This window comes from Camponotus floridanus, unplaced genomic scaffold (genome assembly GCF_003227725.1).
Source record: "Camponotus floridanus strain SB8 unplaced genomic scaffold, Cflo_v7.5 scaffold16, whole genome shotgun sequence".
In the NCBI taxonomy this organism is placed as follows: domain Eukaryota; kingdom Metazoa; phylum Arthropoda; class Insecta; order Hymenoptera; family Formicidae; genus Camponotus; species Camponotus floridanus.
This window is the reverse complement of record NW_020229281.1, coordinates 408,762-428,551: the sequence shown is the minus strand read 5'-3', so window position 1 is coordinate 428,551 and position 19,790 is coordinate 408,762. Positions and strand designations below refer to the sequence as shown.

General features: G+C 39.2%; 1 protein-coding gene across 2 annotated transcripts in view; it reads left to right on the top strand.

Moving 5' to 3' along the window:
• LOC105251214 (protein kibra) overlaps positions 1-16,810 on the top strand; it is a 53,926-nt gene extending 37,116 nt beyond the window's left edge. Inside the window, exons 1-10 of one of the 2 annotated variants that reach the window (XM_011257827.3) lie at positions 7,166-8,077; positions 8,989-9,097; positions 9,445-9,604; positions 9,968-11,566; positions 12,021-12,107; positions 12,950-13,133; positions 13,343-13,804; positions 13,979-14,197; positions 14,628-15,103; positions 15,475-16,810. In XM_011257827.3, the coding sequence (XP_011256129.1) occupies positions 7,763-8,077; positions 8,989-9,097; positions 9,445-9,604; positions 9,968-11,566; positions 12,021-12,107; positions 12,950-13,133; positions 13,343-13,804; positions 13,979-14,197; positions 14,628-15,103; positions 15,475-15,937 (4,074 nt within the window). In that variant the 5' untranslated portion in view covers positions 7,166-7,762 and the 3' untranslated portion in view covers positions 15,938-16,810. Of the gene's footprint in view, positions 1-7,165; positions 8,078-8,988; positions 9,098-9,444; positions 9,605-9,967; positions 11,567-12,020; positions 12,108-12,949; positions 13,134-13,342; positions 13,805-13,978; positions 14,198-14,627; positions 15,104-15,474 lie in introns of those variants that run through there. The other variant, XM_025406989.1, reaches the window with a different exon arrangement.
• The last annotated feature ends 2,980 nt before the right edge of the window (positions 16,811-19,790 follow it).

Here is a 19,790-nt window from a genome sequence, read left to right as displayed (position 1 = left end):
GAATCGCGTCGACTTGGGCAATGCGTGAATCGAGCATCGTGGCGACTTCTGTGAGCAAGAATGCGGACTGCGTGCGTGCGTCATAGCGGCGTGTCGTCAGTCGACGCAAGTGAATCGAGTCGATCCTCCGATTGCGTAAAGTTGCACGGGTCCGATACCTCGCGATATCGAAAGAAATCGAAATTGTGCACGGGATATATGATACCTATGGGATCGTGAACGTAATTTGTCATCAAACTTTAAGTATGTTATAAATTGTGATAGAGAGGGAGAGGGAGAGATACTTCATTTTTTAAAGAGGAGGGGGGGAAACTTTCGAGTACAATTTTTTTCGCCAGGGGAAACTTCCTTTAAATATTAAAATTATATCTTTCCTCTTCAATTATTTCTTTAAATAAATAGCATTTTTCAATTTTTCAAAAATTTTACTTTTTTAATCTCGATTTTCTTCGACGATTAAAAAGAAAGATAAAAGGGGAAGAGAGGGGACGAAGCTTTTGAAAAAGCAAAGAAAGTCGCGTGTATATATCCCATATATATATATATATATATATATATATATATATATATATATATATATGTATACCCGATACATATGTATATACCTCTGTATGTATACCCGGTTCTTGTATTAGCCGCAGATTCTCTCGTTCTCTTTTCTCACTCTTCCTTTCTCGCTCTTTTCCTCTCTCTCTCTCTTCCTCTCGCGGGAGCCACGTGCGCCCTGAGGAACTCTTCTTTTATATCCCGCGTCCTTTGTTCGGCAGCAGCTGTCCGGCCAAAGAAATTCCTTTCTCGACCGTCAGCCCGATTACTCTCGATCCCTCCGTTTCTCTCTCTCTCTCTTTCTCTCTCTCTCTCTCTCTCTCTCTCCCCCTCCCTCCCCCTCCTTCTATCAAACGTAAATCTGAATCAGATATCACTGATCTCGCGCGTTCCATCCAACGCTTGCAAAAATTCACGCGTATCGATGAATAAATGTGTGCGTATGTGTGTGAAATATTTTTTCTACATAATATACTACGAATAGGAAATATTAAAATGAGAAATTTCTCAAGCGAGAATTTCGAATTCAACTTTTCATACGAGAAAAGTCTACTTTTTAAAGACGTATATCTGAAAGGAAATTCATCTTCGACAAGTCGAGGTCCCTAAATGGATTTCGAGCTTACCGAAGAATACGAGCAAAATATTTGTTTTTAATATTTAAATCTTTCGAATCACTCTTTATCTCACTTGTTGGCCTTATTCTACGAATGGCGCGTGATCGAGAACAAAGTGTGATATGAGTCACATCTCTGGATGCGCTTCGCAAAGACATCTGCGAGGCACGGAGACGATAATTGCGCTTCACGAGATACCTCGCATTTCGTTAAAATATAGCGTCCCGTTATATAAATTTCTTTCGCGCGTTAAAATTGTTAATGCGCAGGAATGTTACAATTATCGTACAAAGAGGCTAAGAACGCAAAGCTACATCCGCTCATAGGCATATCGAGTGATTTTCCTACCCCCGTGCGCTCGAAATGGATCGGGTTGTTTAGAAGGGGCCCTTTGAGCGAAACACGAGACCCACTTGATACGGAATTCGGTAGCCACAGGGCGATCACGTGAGCGCCCGGTAGCGCTCGGACCCTCAACGCCCCCCCTCCCTCCCTCCCTCCTCCCCCCTTCCCCCTGCCATCCCTAAACCTAATCATTTTAATCTCGAGAGCACGCACGTTCCTCTTTCTTTCTTCCTTTTCGTCGTGTCGGCCATCGTCGGGTCCTCATCAGCCTTGGGGTGGCAGCAACGGCCGAATTCTACGAAAGTCATGTCCGATGGAAACTCGAGCGACGTTGTCCCGTCTGGACGTCGTAAAATTTATAATTCGTATAATATTGGAAGCGAATCGCGAGACTCGTCTTTGTAGTATTTTCGTAGCGATTAACATAAGCGATTATTCGCCCGTAAATTAATCCTCGGGACACAAAGTACGTAATATAAATTATGTAATTTCCGAATAATATTTTAAAGAAAACATTCAATCGCATATATTTATTCAGATTTATTTCATGTTTAAAAAATTATACAAAATTGCTCTATACAGCTGTTTTTTTTTTTTTAAACAAATATTTGGTTCAGAAATAAAGGATACCGTTGAAGGAGCATTGAAAATAAATGAACTCAAACTTGATCGATTCGGCCAAAGAATCATTCATCATTGCTAGTAATGAACGGAAATCTAGAAAAAGGCATTCTAAATGTCAACTACGGAGGCAACAACTAAACATCGAAGAAACCTTAAATAAAGCAAGACGGCGCCGAAAAAAAGGCCTACTCTCGCGTCGTGCCAAGCTCTCTCTCTCTCTCTCTCTTTCTCGCGTATTCACAAAAAAATCTTACGAATGCGCCCAATTACAAAACACCGCGGGCATTCCTGAATAAGCCTATACGCTAAGGCCGTATAGTAGTGGCCTGGCACTGGCCTCGTAGGTATCCTCGCTTCCCTCTCCTCCTCTCTCTGTTATTTCGCTTCCTCTCTCTCTCTCTCTTTTATTTGTACTCCCTCTCCTCCACGGGCCCGCGTGGTTGGCGCGCTATAAAAGGGGGTCCCGCGGACCGGGCCCGACCCAGGGTCCCGCTGCCTCCGCCACCGAGCCGTGCGCTCAGATAAATATGCGGGAGGGGTCGGAATTCCTCACTCGGCTGCATTCCGATCCCTCCCCCTCCGCCGTCGCCACTACCGCCAGCATCACCGTCGTTCCTTCGCTCGCACTCGCGCGCAAACGGGCCTCCTTCCTTGCCATTACTCTCTACAATGTGAACTTCTCCTCAGCCGTGCCGCGGCCCCCCTCCTCCTCTCTCTCTCTCTCCCTCTTTGTCTCTCTCTCTCTCTCTCCTTCTTCTCTCTCGCAATCTTTCTACCTCAAGTTTGCTCCATCCGCTCCATCTCGCTTCCCGTAGATCGCGAGCTCGTACGCCTCGTGCAAATTCGCGCACTCGCTCCCTGCTCGCGCGGTAATCATCGCCCTGTGGTACCACGGCCATGTCGGACTCTCGTGGCACTCTTCGTTTGTAGCGTACAGAATGATGTGGGTCAGCGAGAATTAAGAAAATGTATACGATTTTTTCTAATTTCATATAAACGCGAAATCTCGTGTGACATTTCGCGTACGTTGCCGTGAAATCGAGCGTACAGTAGGTGCTTCGTTCTCTTTTTTTTTTTACGCTTCTCGTTTGTTTTTTTCCTAGCAAGCTTCAAACTGGATTGAACATTTATTCGTTTGACCAGCTTCTCGTTTCGCATCGTCCGTCTTTGCCTTCCATTTCTTCTCTATTTATTTCCTGTTTCTTATACTTTTATCCGCCTTCATTCCTTTGTCGTTTCTTTTATTCGCACACTTTCCCACATTGCTCCTCCCCTCCAACATTTTATATCGTATTTATCTATTTCTCAAACTTTCTCGCATCCGTTCGTCGCAGCTTTTTATTTTGCTTCACTGCCTCCTCGCGCATTCCAATTTCCTCCATCTTTTCACTCCGTTTCCTCATTCGTAACTCTCATGTTTACTTGGCTTCTACCCTCCTCGTCTTTTCCCCTCTTGGAAACGCATTCCCGCGTTGGCCTCCCCGTATATTTTCTTCCTGGTGTACAGCTCTCGTCTTCCGCTTTGCTCCGCGTTCGCGCACGGACGTCGTCCTTTCATCGCGCAGAAGGCATCCTGTACGCGCTGCGCCGAGATAGCACATCTATACGTATATTCATATACGTTTATTCGTCGCGTGACTATTAATTATTATTGTACATCTACCATCGAACTCCGATATCTTGTCTGATCCCATCTCGCGCGTCGGAATATTTTCATATCTCGACTCTTGATCGTCGCGACAAATCATATTCGATCGCGCACCTGCCTTTTCTGAAAACGTCACATCGATCGCGGATAAATTTTACTTTTCATTCGATATCTTGCGCGCAAGCGACGAATGTGAATTAAAATAATATGCAAGGAAAGTGACTATCGGATGATGATTAATTTCCACTCAAAATTGAGGAATAAATTTTCCCTTTATTTATAACATCTTTCGATTCTCTTTTAATTTTCCTTTCTCTGGTCTTTGAAACGAAACTCTTTTTAAGTTGTACGTATGAATAAGCCAGTGAGGCATCTCGGCGTGAAAAATTGAAAGGAATGTTAAAAGCGCCCTACTAAATGTCAACAGATTCGTTTAAAACAAAATTTTATCATCTACAAACGACAATAAACAATAGCGTAATTTGCTCGTGATACCTTTATAGACATATTAATATCGTATATGTACAAAATAAAATATGATGATGAGTATACTACAAAGAATTCGTGCAAAATCTGTCGTGTTGATTTCAGTTTTCGTGAGAAGTGTCCAATCTCGATCGGAGATGAAATTGTTCGGGAGAGTAATAATTCGAATCATGATCGAAGCTGCTGTAATTTTGAACGAGAGCAAAGGACGACGTTCGTGGCGGTTCTCGTAGCGTTCTCGAGGCGGAGGAGGCGCGCTCGCGCGAGAGCGAGAAGCAGGAAGAGAAAGAGAGAAAAGGAGAGAAGGGGCAGGCCGATGGAATGGAATTCAGCAATCAGTTAGGCATTTGGCTCTAGGATAGCGTGCTTCGGGCGGTATAAATCGCGGCCGTTTGCGCACAGGGATATATCCGAGAGACGCCTTCCGCCTCCTCTTCTCTCGTCTCTCTTCTCCCTTGTCGTCCCTTCCTTGGTTCGACGACGCGCGGCTTTTCTTCCATCTCGTATGATCCTGCCACATCTTCCTCCCCTCGTATCCTTCGAGATGACCTTTTGTTTTTTGTCGTGCTAGGAACGGTATTAGGCGGCCCGCTTGGAATGCGGCTGTCGCCTGAGAGCCTCTTCTCGTTCTTTCCTTCTTTTCAATTCTCTCGAGACAAGAGAAATGTCCTAGGCATATAGAGGATGATAGCGAAAAGTAGGGATGCGAGATAGAGCATTTCAGCAGGATGATAAACAAAACGATTGTAGCGAACGAGGCCTAAAAGCTTATACTATAAAGTCAAACGTATATTGCGTTCAACGATTTATATATATATCTTGCGTTTCCTTTTATTTTATTTCTGCCGAGCAGAAAATTCTGTCGCTCTTAAATCAAGTAGAATTTATTGTGGAAGAGAGCTTCATGTTCTAAAATTTTGAATTTTTCAGATTAGAATGACGAATGCATTTTGTATCGCATTGACAAGTATCGAAGATAGCGAAATAATGAGATACGATATTGCTGAATTTGCAAAATTTAGTAAGGAGTAGAGCAATGTCAAGGACATACATCAGGAAAGAATGTATCGACAATTTTATATATACACATTATAGAAGAAGATTGTACAGTGGAGAGAGTGACGATTGGAATCTGAAAGCAGACTTGAAATTTCCTGTCGGAAATTAGTTTCCAGGGAAGAAAGTCCACCAGACGAAAAAGGACGCGTTAGTCGGAGATCGTCCGGCTGTCACGTCCCGATGACGACGACGAGGACGAGGACGAGGACGACGATGACGACGACGGCGAAGGAGGAATAGAAAGAGGAGCGGGGAAAGAAGACAAGGATGAGGTGAACATAAAGAAGACGGGAGAAAAATAAAGCCCCTTTCCGCGGAGCGGACGAACCGGCCCGTACTCGATACCATCTGCGTGCTCCCTCGACAATAATAGTATAGACCGAGAAATATGCGCGCGAGGCGTCGTGGGTTCTCTCCGACGTTTCGAGGGCGAAAAGAAAGAGATGATGAGGAAGGGCGGAGGAAGGGAGAGAGGACCCGTGAGGGCACCGTGCGAAGGATGGGGAAGAAGAAATCCGTGCGCTCTTCCCCGATGCACATATCGCTGGAGCCCCATGGGCGAGCCACTCCGCGATTGGCAGGGAGTGGTGGGGCGACGCGCAACGAGCGAGGCCCTGGGCCCCGGGCCTGCTCTTAGATGATCGGAGACACGGCTGATGGGCCAGTAGGGGCCCCAGAAATTCCAACAAGGACGGGGCATAATGCGCGACTCAAGGTCGGTTCTACTACCGACGGCAGGGCCTCGACGGATGCGCGACCACGTTCAGCAGGGTCGTACCGTGACCTCGCCGGATCTTCTCCTCCTTCTCCTCCTCCTCCTCCTCCTCCTTCTATTTCCTCGCCCTTCCTCCCCCTTCGTTCGTTCGTCCTCGTCCTCCGCTGATACCTCTGCGATCCTGGCTACCTCTCCTCTTCTTCACCCCCCTTCCTACCCGCGCGCACGCTACGCCCCACCAATCGTGCAGGATCATACATTCGCCCTCGGGCGCCCTGTGCTTCTGGATCGGACATTCCGCGGACCTGAAAAAAATAATAAGCGCTCTCGAGGGCTACAGTGGTGATAATAAGCGTGGATTTCCGCCCTGCGCGCAATGACCATTAGAAAAATTTCCTCTATCGTCATTAATAATATTTTACAGCTCTTTTTACTCATCATTTTTGCAAACATCTCGCGTGCATCGCCAAATTATAATTTTTGCCGTTCGATAAAAATTGTGGCAATAAATAAATAATATGCACATGCATACACACATATATGTATATGTATATAATATATTATATAATGTTATATATAATATTTTAATATTTTGTTGCAAAATTGAAACATGTCAGTACGAGTTGCATGTCAGTCGCGTTTCCTTATCTGAAACGCATTTTCACTTTAATTACTGACAGCTTGAAAATATCTCAAATCGTAGCGCGAGCTTAATTAAATGATTTGTTTTTAACGCGAGACATTATTTTGCGCCATTCAAATTTTATAAAGCACCTTCTCTAATCCGAGTTTATCGGAGTTCGGATTATGACGATCCTATCGGAACTGCCGAGGGCTGTCTTTTTACGCCGAATAAGAAAGAGGCGCTCGAGGGTGCCGAGAAACGAGAGAGAGAGAGAGAGACGGCACGAAAAATACGCGATGAAGAGAGCTCCGGAATGAGAGAAGAGATGATGATGATGGAGAAGATGAAGAAGAAGGAGAAGGAGAAGAAGAAGAAGATGATGATGATGATGATGATGATGATGATGATGTTGATGATGATGATGATGATGATGATGATGATGATGATGATGACGACGACGACGACGATGGTGATGATGATGACGATGATGATGATGACGATGATGATGATGATGATGATGAAGGAAAAGAAGAAGAAGAAGCAGAGGAGGAAATAAAGAGGGGAAAGGGGGAGTTCGTGGAGCCAGTTCGTGCTTCATTCCGTTGAAGAGAGGAAAGAGGCTGTGTGCACGAGGTTGTAACGGTGGGGGTAAAAGGGGTGTCGGAGGAAAGGTAGGTAGGGGCATCGAAGAGGGGGCAGGCAGAACTGGCTGGACGATGCAAGAAGCGAAGGAAGAGAAGGCAAAAAGAGGAAAAAAGGTGGGATCCCTTAAAAATTGAGACCCACGGAGGTGGGGATCGGAATTTCGGGCCCCGTACACCGGCCAGTCTCGAGGAGGCCTTCGCGAAGATGAGGTGAGGAGAAAAGAGGAAATAGGAGAGTATACGAGCGCAGGAGGGCACGAGACGGGATCGAGAGGAGGAAGAGAAGAAACGGCGAAACGAGAGAAGGCGGAGAGAAAAAGAGAGAAGGTGGTGGAAGAGAAATAGGAAGAGGAGAGGAAGAAGAGGAAAAAGCAGCGGAGAAGAAGGAAGAAGAGGAAGAAAGGCATCGTTGCGTAGCCGCAGAGAGTGCGCGCAGTCCACCGTGTACCCGGCATGGACCGTCAGTACACCCTCTGTGTACTCGTACCGGCGCACCAGTACCGTAGTTACGTGGACAATTACCATCATCAGCAGGCGCAGCAAGAGCAGCAACGCAAGATTCTGCAACGTCCGTCCCCGACGTATCTCCAGTATCAACAGCAGCAGCAACAAGAGCAGATCTACGAGAACGTTGTGTCGCAGTATCGCATGAGGATGTGCTATCATAACGACTACGAAAATGATGAGCAGATACAGAAATTCTACTGGGAACAGTGTTACAAGCGCGCCGATGACGCCGATGCAACGGCGTATTATTATTGCGAATATGTAAGGATTCGTTTAGGAAGAAATTGTAGTTCTTAAAGTTGCGTTCTTCGATTTAAATAACACGCAAGTGCGACTCGTACCTCTGTGATTCAACGTGCAACGTAAAATTACGTTTCCCTCTTTTAAGGGAGATGCTTTGCAAAATTTACCGCCAAAAAGCGTTGAAGCTGTAATTTTTTTTTTTCGCGTCAAAACGCAATTGTGTCGATATGAATCTAGTGTGATACATTTATTGCGTTGGAAATGGTGCAGTTCTTTTAAATATTGGAATAAGACAACGATATATTGGAATATCAGAAGAAATAATCCATAAATCTTAAATCAATCATTAATCTAAATCATCATTAATCATGTTTTCCGCCGTTTCATCAGATACTAGTTGATAAATATTACATCTATTTCATTCCAATTATCTATAAAAAAATGAAACGTTTTTCGACAACCATTTGAAAGGATCTTTTAAAGTTTTTATATTAGAAAAAGATACATTCTTTGCTTTATAGATTCATCTTTTTGGCAAAAATTCTGTTTAATTTTCAACTGTATATGTACACGTATATATTTTTCGTTTATACTTAACACTTGATCGTACACAATTTATGATAAATCGATAAATAAATTATTTAAAATCAGTAATTTATATAATACAAATTTTTTACAATTTCAATAATCATTTGAAAAAATTACACAATTTACAGATTATTCCCCCTTTGTAATTATTATCTTTTTAACATATCTACCTACTTAATTCATCTTAACACGTTATGCCAAAAAGTAAATAGTAGTTTTACCGCTTAGAATCAATAAAAGAATGAATGTATCATATAATGTATTATATAATATAGATACGAGAACCAGTTGTGATGACAGTTGTTTTAAAAAAGATCTTGTGTAAAATTCTTGTGTTATAGGCGAAGAAGGAGATCTATGACGTAAAACAGCAAAGGCTCTGTCTGGCGCAGGATGAGTACAATCATCTTAACAATGCCCTGACTACCCTTGGCGCATCGCGTACAAGTTGTGAGTAATTTAACAGAAAATGAATATGTTTTTCTATAGTTTTAATTATTTGTTTAATGTAATAAAAACAAATTTTAACCATTTTTTCCTAAATTAAGTCATGCTTATATTATGTGTAGTTATCTATTTCTCATCGATTATGTCATTATTTAAAAGTATACCGTCTATTAAAACGAAATTATAAATTGTACATTTAGAAATTTGATAAATTTAAGAAATAAGCGACGGTTTTCTCTAATCTCGTATTTTTAATACACGATAAATATTTAATCTAAATAGATTGCAATATATAAATACATGTAGGTAAATTATGTCGAAAAGTACTGACGAATATTTGTGGTTCACAGTATGTTCCAGCTCGAGTTCCTTGAGTACCAAATACGACCCTGACCTGCTCAAGTCCGACGTGGCACTCGCCAGGAGCCGAGTTTCTCGATTAAAACGAGAACTCGAGCAGATTCGAGCGGAGATGAACTGCACGCAACGAGGAGTGGATACTCTCGCCAGGTATAATGCGTGTAAACCTTAATTGACGAAATCAGAAACAAGTTTTTATATTGTTTTATTTTTTTAATAGACAATATTAATAATTTAATGTTGTCTTATGAAATATAAAATCTAGTGTAAATCTTTATAAAAATTATTTCTATCCATTTTGTTAGAAGAATCTCGGAACACAAGCTTTTGACTTGTGCTTTTTTTTTAATAATAAATAATATTGTTTCATATACAAATTGAAAAATTCTAAAATATCAGTATTGCTCGTATTATATACAAAATGTTTTTTACCAACAATTATTTACACAAATGTTTAATTATTTATGACATTTATGAATATTTCTAATTCTTGTCAATGGTTTCTTTTTACAGTGTGGAGCAAAAATTGAGCGGCCATCATGGATGCTACAATATCATGGAAGCACAAGCCATCATGACCGAACTCCGTAATATCCAAAAGTCCTTGAGTTCCGGAGAGAAAGAGAAGGCCGAACTGATGCAGTCGCTGGCGCAACTCAAAGACGAATTGACAAGGCTGCAATTGTGTGAGGGTAGTCCGGAAGCTAGCACGCTCAGTTTGCCGCAAGAAAAACTTAGCACGGCTTCTCAGACTGATCTCTCGGGTGAATTGGTACCGATCGGGACCCGATTGGCCGAAATGGCGCGCATAAGATTGCAATACGATGAGGCGAGAAAGCGAATTCAACACATTCAACAACAGTTGGCAGATCTCGAAGAGAAGGTGACGCCGGGTCAAACCGAGAGCGATAAGGATAAGCTACTGCTATTCCAGGAGAAGGAGCAGCTGCTGCGAGAACTGCGGAGTATCACACCGCGCACGAGAACGCAACAGGATATGAAGAAAATCCAATGTGAGATTCGTAGGCTCGAGCAGGATCTTAATACTGCTTTTGAACTATCGAACAAAACCATCACCGATCGCGTACGGCTCCACGAGGAGAAGCAGTTGTTGTTGCAACAACTCAGGGACGCTCTGCGATCGATGGCAATGCTAGAGAGCCAGCTAAAAACATTGAGCGCTAGCACGTTATCGGTGAGCAGCAGCTCTAGCCTCGGTAGTCTCAGCACGACTAGCAGCAAAGGTTCCCTCAGCTCCGGGCTTAGCTTCACGGACATTTACGGCGGTCCACAGTGTCTGGGTTCTGTCGGCTCGCAACAAGAACGACCGGTCGACATGGTGGATCTGCACAGACGCGTCGAGAGATTGTTGCGCGGATCCGAACAAAACAATCTCGTTGGCACGCCTTCGCCTGGTAGATCTCAGCCCAGTCTCTCACCGAGATCGAGTCTGTCGAGTGTAAGTCCGCCGGTGTCACCGTTATACGAGAATGCACCGATGGGTCCACCGCCTACCTACGAACAAGTCGAATTGCAGAGGAGGCAGCATCAAAGAGTAGCGCCCGTGGCAATGACAACGGCAGCAGTGACGGCTAGTGGCGGTGCAACCGCTGCGTCGCATCTCGACGGGAATCAACTGGAAGATCGTTTGACAGAACTCAGATTCAGTCAGCAGCAGGGAGTACCGCAACAGCAGGAGCAATCGTGCTCTTCCAATTCGCAGGATCGCCTAAAGCTTGTGGTTGGTCCGCATCCGCCCATCGAATTGCAGTCGTGCAACATGTCGCAGGGCAGTGGTCTAGGCAGGCCTGGCGCGTGTAGTGTGCAGTTGCTACAGCTGCAGCAAGCGCCACCACCACCACCTCAAGAGCCGCCCCCGTTGTCGCCGATCAGCGAGACACCGCCGCCGACTGGGATTAGGTCAAGGGCCAGCAGTTCTGGCACCAATACTAGATCCGTTTCCGCTGCGGTTTCCGACGAGAGCGTCGCCGGCGACTCGGGTGTTTTCGAGGCTTCCAATCGGAAAAGATTGTCCGGGCTCATCTCCGATGTGGACCCATTGGCTTCTGGCGAGATGAGCTTGGAAACGGCGCAGGTGCAGATCAAATTGAGGTGCGTGTGTTTCATAGCATGTTTATTTATTTTTTTATATTTACGAGTTTATAAATGTCGCGAGCAAATAAAAAATATTGCATATCTAGAAATATCAAAGTGTTAAAAAATATGTTTGTCTTGTATCCAATAAAATAAATTTTTTTTTGCATAAAGTTATATATATATATATATATATATATATATATATATATATATATTTATAATGAGATTACGAATAATAAAGTATACGTTAAAATATATTGTATAAAACAAATACATACGTAATAAACAAAAAGATGCAAAAAAACACTTCAACGTAAAATATTTTTTTGTTCGATAATGTACAACATATGTGACTTTTTATAGATGCTTTTATATTGCAAATTACATTTTGTAGGATTTTGTTTGTATCGAAAAGATGCAAACAAAATTTAAATCTTGGAATGAATTAAGATTTATGTTATGTATTTAGGTATTCGGTGAGCGATGGATTGCTTCATGTTGGCATCGAACGCGCGAGAAATCTAGCCGCGCTTTTCATACCCAATAATGCACAAGTGTGAGTAGCTACAAGATTTTTCTAATTATTTTCAAGCAATATTTTATCTTATCGCAATAGTCAGTCGTCGTATTGTTTATTTCCAGTTTCTATTCCTCGTAAAATTCAATACAAAGATTTTGCATTTTCGATTAGTCAACATTGCATACAGTTTAACATACACAAATATTGTCTATAGGTCGAATTAAATCCGCGAGTGATGTCTCGCTTTCAAAGATAACCGATTAGATAATTTAATTGCGCAATGTTGAGTCGACTTGCTAATAAAGTTACACAAATGCATTCGACTTTTGTCTATTTGTCGAATTAGTTGCTTAATCAATCACATTGGAGCTTCCAGATATTGGCGTATTTAAATGAAATTAAAATATAATTATGAAATTCTTATCGCGTTCGTGTTTAGATCATTGACCAACGAATGTCGCATTCACTTTTGTTATGTAAAATAACAAAAGTGAATGCGCCCGCTTATTATCAGCGATACTGTGATGATCTCGCAATCAGTTTTACGACTACTCGGGAATTTATTGCCGCAGCCATTGTGTCCGGCTATCGGCTATAAATTCGCAAAACGTGGTACGACGCTTCGATGAATAAAGAGAGGGAGAGGGTTTAATGTATAGTTGCATGTTTGATTAATGATTCATCTTTCACACGATGATGATGAATCAACATTTCCAATCTTAAATGGAAAGAGAAAGAAAAACAGAAGACAGGACTATATACTATATACGATTCTTCTCGTAAATTTTATTTTGCATAATTGTTGTAGAACCGCCATTTTTGTGTCAAGCCCTCCTTTTTACGTAAAAGTAACGTTTCTCTTTCATTTCATATTTCAGATATATCAAAGTCGCTTTGTTACCGATGCAACTGCCCCTCAGTCACATGTGTTGCACAAAATCCGTCATAGATTTGCGAAAACCGACCTTTGGAGAGACATTTCCGATCGCCGTACCGCTCAACAAATTGTACACAAAGACTCTGCAAGTGACACTTTGGTGCACCGAGGCCGAAAAATGCTTGGTATGTTTGTCAAACTTATCGTATTTTACAAGTTTTTTGCTATTTAAAGATCTTATATTCTATTACAATGCATGTCTCATCAGAATGTACTCTAAATTTGAGACAAATTTCGAATCAACATTTCTATGTTTCATTTAAGTGAAATTAATAAAAGTTTAATCTTTTCAAAATAAATAATTAAATCATACTGGACATTGATTTCATTACAGGGTTCTGCACAAGTCTCGCTAGCAGACTTCAGTCCAGAATCTCCTAGCGTGAAATGGTACAATATACTCTCCTTCCGCTTCATGCAACCGTCCGACACCAGTCCTAGTACTAGCACCAGTAATAGCGCTTCTACGAGTGTCATGAGGCAAACGAAACACGACAAACAGGAATCAGACATCTCAATGTATAGAAGCGCACAAAATACAAAAGAAGAGAGTAGTGACGAAAGTACAATAATCAGTTCTCAGACATCTACCTTGACGAGGAATCAAGGCTGTGACGAGTTACAAACAGCCGTAACGCTGAGACTCGAAGAGCTCGCCAATTGTTTGGGTAGTCCAGAAGAAGAAGATGAAGACGGCGGTGGTAGCGAAAGCGGAAGTGAGGGCAGCGACGAAGAGGGTATCGTTGTAGAATTTATAATGGAGGACAATATTTTGGAGGATGTTTTGGAGCACGAGGTAACTAAGATTTATTTATCGCTTACAAATCGTTTGTCTTAAAGCTACATCAAACTTGAAATTCAAACATATCTTCTTTCAATAGATAGATTATAAATTTTATTAAATTTTTTTTGTCCAACATAAGATTTTTAAATATATATTTCTAACGGTTAAATTTATAATATAATGTAGGAAGAGGAAGAACTGAATGAGGAAACGTTGAAGCAAACGCAAGATAAGGAAACAAACACCGAATGCGTATTCATTCCGGAGCAAGGCAAGCAAAGAAAACTCTCCGCGGCTGGCGTCGTGCCTGGCGCTATTCACGACGACAAAAACTCCATTGTAATCAAGAGGAGCCAGACATTTTCACCGAGCGCGGCCGTTAGCAAAAATCATTACATCTGTCGAGTGAGTTTTAATTAAATATAATTTGCTACTATATCTTATTTACTTATTTTGTTATTTACAATAGTTTTTCTATAAAATGCCGTGAGAAAAAAATTTTAAGTTTCAAGTTTTATTTTCATATACAAGAAGTTTTTAAGCTTTAATCACGCGTAAATTGTAAACAAATAGTTAAAAAGAAACGATTATACATCACATACAAATATACACATCCAGTAGTATTAAATACACTCAAGTACATTTTATATACGAGTGATTAAATTTAAGAGTTGAAAAATTATCATTTGGATTGAAAGATTACAGACATTAATTTGTTACTTGTTTTTACTACACTATAATATTTTGGAATATGATTTTTAACATCTTGTAAAGAGTCTATTTCTTTAAAAATTAAGTTATTCTCATTTATTTTTCATGTTTTATCTTTGCACAGCTTAATCGTAGCGACAGCGATAGCAGTATGCCGCTTTATCGCAGAGGCGGACCTTTCCAACGAAATTCAGTGGAGAGACGTTCCCTACGGTGGCGTCGACCATCCTCCGCTCTCAGTTACAAAACCACGAAGAAATCGTCTTATTTGCCGCCCACAATGAGAACGTCATTGGATCTTGAATTGGATCTCCAGGCGCAGCACGCTAGACTGAATAATCTCCAAGATGAGCTTAGTAGGTTACGGGAACTGAAGCAGCGATTGGAACAAGCACGCGAGAAAGGTGATACTGATCTGGCAACGTGGCTATTGGAAGATCAAAAATTCCAAAATCTTATGGTACAGGCCGAAAATGGCAAAAATGGTAAAAATGCCGAAGAGAAGAAAGTGGAGAAGATGATGAAGAAAACATCGAAAGAGATTTATAAATTGAGGAAAACGAAAGCTGGGAAGGGAAAGCCCGACATCATCTCTTTCAAGTAAATAAGTTTTATTTTATCCCAATATTGTTTATTATCATGATTATATAATATATTCCAACAGAGAAAAAATCTTTTTGTATTATTACATTTAACGCATATTTTTTCAATTTCTTTGTTATTTAGAAATATTATAATTGAATATTCAATTATTTAAGAGATTAATATTTAAAGTAATACTAGGGGTAATATCCGAAATCAATATTTTAATTAATATTAATTAAAATTTAAAAGTATTGAATCTTTAAATAAATTGCAAGAATCTGTGATTTTTTCGATTGTCTCGAGGATTATACCAGAAAGAAGGGAAAGTCATCAATATTCATGAAAATCATATTTGATAAACTATGCTATTTTCTTTTTTTTTTCAGGGAAAAGATGGCCTTTTTCACGCGAGTGAATTTGAACGTTCCTATTTTGCCACCCGAGGACCTCGGAAGCGATAATACATGTCCTACGGCATCGCACACGCATAGAAGATACGCGTCAGAGCCCGTTACCAGCGCTCACGGTATTATAAATTCAACGATGCGGCCAAACAGCATTCCCAGCGCAAGCGTAACATCCGCCGCGAGAAGTAGCAGCGGCGTCGCAGATCGGAATGCGAGCGGAATTATCATCACGAACGTTAATGAGGATGAAATCCCAGTGATGAAAAATACCGATAAGCCTGTAAACGCTAAAGGTCGGCCAGCGACGGAATCGAGCGCGCAAAATTCAGAAAACGGCGAAAGCGAGGCTCCATCTAAATCCTCCGAGAAAAACGAAGGCAACGAGGAGCCGGCAAAGAGATACGAATACGTCGTTGACAGGGTTCTCGGTGTAGAGGTGTAAGAAAAACCGAAAAAAATTGTGCGAAGAATATTTTAGGCTTCTACGCGAATCGCAATTTAATCGCGTCACCGTAAATCTGCCTTTTTCAATTTCAAGCAGCAAGGATAAGAAAAGAACAGAGTTGAATCACGGAAATCGTTGCTCCTTGAATCCTATTCTGAATCTTAGGTGCCATGTGCAGATTGCAAGGACGCGCGCGTTGAAGGAATAAAAGACATAAATGTCATCGAATGTGCTGCTGTAGCTGATACGGTCAGTCGTAATGGCTATATTCGCAACGCGTGTGCCAATGCCGCTTACTAGAAACAGCCTTTCGATAGATATGCGGTAGCGAGATTTGCGCGCAAACGCGCAAGCGCGATGTGTATATACGAAAACGTAAATTATTTAAACGGTACTCCATACACGATAGGTTATTTAATTGTTAATTACGCGACTCCATGTCCGAGTCCGTGTCGCGACCGCAATATAATTGCGTATTATATTATTGTTCGTTTCCTTTGTGCGTCGACCCAATACATGACCCACCGAGCAGCTGGTCTGCGACTCAAAAGTTTAACAAGAAAAGGCTGCATCTAGATTGGCTGGTGAATTTTGTTCCGATCTCGGTAATGCCGTTTTCAACAATAGCATTCAGTTTCCTGACTTCAAAAGAGCTCTTCATCCAGTGGAAATGTATCCAAGTATCCTTTACACACTTATCGATTTTAAAGACACGAATCGATAAATAACGTGCCTTATCATCGAATTCGTCGCGCGGGAAATACTGTGACGATTCTGATATAAATTATCGTGGTACAATTAATTAACGGTAATTCCTCATATAAGAAGAAAAAATAAGTAAAAATAAATGTAAAATATAATTTCTTTTTAAATTGCACATCATTTTTCAAGAATTATGACTTTTTATAAAATATAAAAGTAATATACGGATATAACATAACATATTTAATTATATGTTGATGTTAAAATTATAATTGTTCCTAATAAGCTTTGTTATACATATATAATTAGTGTACCACGATTTGCTAAATTGCGTTCAATAATCTACTTATTACAAAAAAAGAGAAAAGAAGCAAAGACGTTTGCTCTTTTTTTCTAATGTTACTACTGAATTGCCACTCTATCCTGGCTTATAGATTTTTGAATGCAATTCTGAACAATCTGTACTTTATAATGCTTGTGTTATTGCATCAAAAACGAGCATCTGAATGAAAACCATGAAAATCGAAAATACTCACTGCTATTTTCGCGAATAAGCGACGATTCGAGTTAATTACAGCTGTGTCCAAGATGTCCGGTGCTAATGACATTATATAGAAAATAATCCAAGAATTAACTATACATAGTAGTGGCAATGGTTGCTTCATGATTAGATAATTTTATCCTATGATGTTGATTTATTTCTCTACATTATTGTAGCTGAAAGAAAAGTTTAAAGTATTTTAAAAGGTTTTAAACATTTAAATTTTATTTATATAAACTTTTTTGAAAATAATTTTTTTTAATGCAGTTTTCTGCATCTGATTCTTATATTGTTATTTATTTTATAAAAGATTTATAATTGACAATTCAATTCATCAAATTGATGCAATTAATATCCTAATAAATAAAAAACACAAGATTATTAAATAGATTGTGTAATCAATTGCTGGCATTTCAGACTCGTAGAGAAAAGAAATTTTGAAAAATTGTCATCTTTAATATCATAATAATTGTTTAATTTGAACAGTCAAAGCCTTTCCACATTTTGCTTTAGATGAGATTTATAATTCGAATAGAAAGTGTATTTATAATTTAATATGATACATATATTTTGATGTGTGTATATTATGTATTTTATACATCTGTGTGTATTTTTGAAAACATTTTTGTAACGTACAACACAGAAAAATTATATATACAATTCTATTCCGAATTTCATAAATTATAAGATTGTCTAAAGTGGGCTTAACAAAATTTGACAACTACAAATTTTAATCGACGAAATTCTTTAGTGATGCACAGTATACATGTATAAAAAAAATAATACTTTTATTGCATTTGGGATAAGAAATTTTTAATGAAAAAAAAAGAATCCAAAATAAGAGATCAACAATTTTAAGTTGTTAAAAATTCTACGAGAGATTTCAAGGTAACGGATGCCATATTATTTATATGTTGACAAGCCCAGTGTGAGTTTTAAAAGAGAATTGAAAGAGAGAAAGGAAGCTTAAAAAGTGAAATAAAACTGGGAGGAATTTGTACATATTTTTGTATATATGCATCTGGACGATTATATGCTTATAAATTTACACGCTTATAAAGATAATGTATAATTATATATACATATATATATATATATGTGTGTGTGTGTGTGTGTGTGTGTGTGTGTGTGTGTGTGTGTGTGTGTGTTATGTATATGTATGTAAACATACACACACACGAGATAGAAAAAAAGAAAGTTGAAGTATAGTGATGAATTCACTCCGTTATTTAAAAATGTATTGTTATCAATGCGTTCGATTTTACAGAGCGTCTCGTAAACTTGCAAATTCAGAAAGCAAAATTAAACTCAGAAATATATATATATATATATATATATATATATATATATATATATAAAATTGCCTCAGCGCTCATAAATGCTGAATTTATCATGCTCATGTATTTAATTAAAACTATATATTATTATATTATTTACATTATCGCATAGAGCCTTATTGTATCAAAGTATAAGTATAATAATAATAATAATAATATCAATAACGTTAATGACGTTAATGATACCGCTAAGAGAAATGCTAAATAGACGATAAAAATAAAATATTATTTCGTAAACAAAACATATTCACGTGCAGTTACACATACACATCATAACATGAGATACAGAAGTACAGAAGAAACAATCACACATTCACAGTTTGATTTGTAAGTAACGGTTCGTATGATAATGATTAAAAGGACAAAATACAATATATTCTCTTGCCACATTTATTTGCGTTGAATACCTTTTCTCATATTTTGCGTCTCATATCAGTCAATTCCGCTATTCTGGATACAATTACGAGTTTAATTAGAACCAATACCTGAAAAAATTTATATACAAAATATATTTTAAGAAACGGAAATTCTCTCTTGCGAAAGGAAATATTTAGACTCAAAGTTTTCTAATCAGACGGCACTAATAATTTTTAAGCTATTAATCCATTAGTATTAATGAAATAAGTTTGAATAAATGACAAAAAGCTTGTTGTGTTTATTCACCGTGTTCAATTTTAACTGAACTTTGACAGATTAAAAATTATGAAGAAATTTTAATATTTCAAGAAAATTTGAAAATAAAAATACAACAAAAAATCATTCAGATAAATCAAAATTTTAAGAAAATTACTATGTAAATACAAATAACTATATAAATACAAAATCGATTATATGCAAAAGATGCGTATAAATAACGTATAAATGGAAAATTTATATTCAATCTACATACATATACATTTTATATAGGTTTCTCGGAAATACGTAGACGTATATAATATTACCTGGAATATTTCATCTGCGAAAATTTCTGTAAATTGATGATGACAGAGGTAATTAATTTTCTCCCGCCTTGCAAAATCCCAAAATAAAATTTTAAAAATTTTATGATTATAATGGTTACGTTTTCTCATTCGATAAATGCATACAATTTTTGCAACTGTAGGTTAGGTAGAATTTATACTGTTTCAATCTCGATATTTATCTAGTACCTGTTTTTTCTTGCCTAATATCGCTACTAGAGGTCAATGCTATCGCTTAAATGACGCGCTCTGACGTTGTAAGCGAGAGATATGTTAAATTCAAATTGTACGCACAAAGTTAGTCACGACCG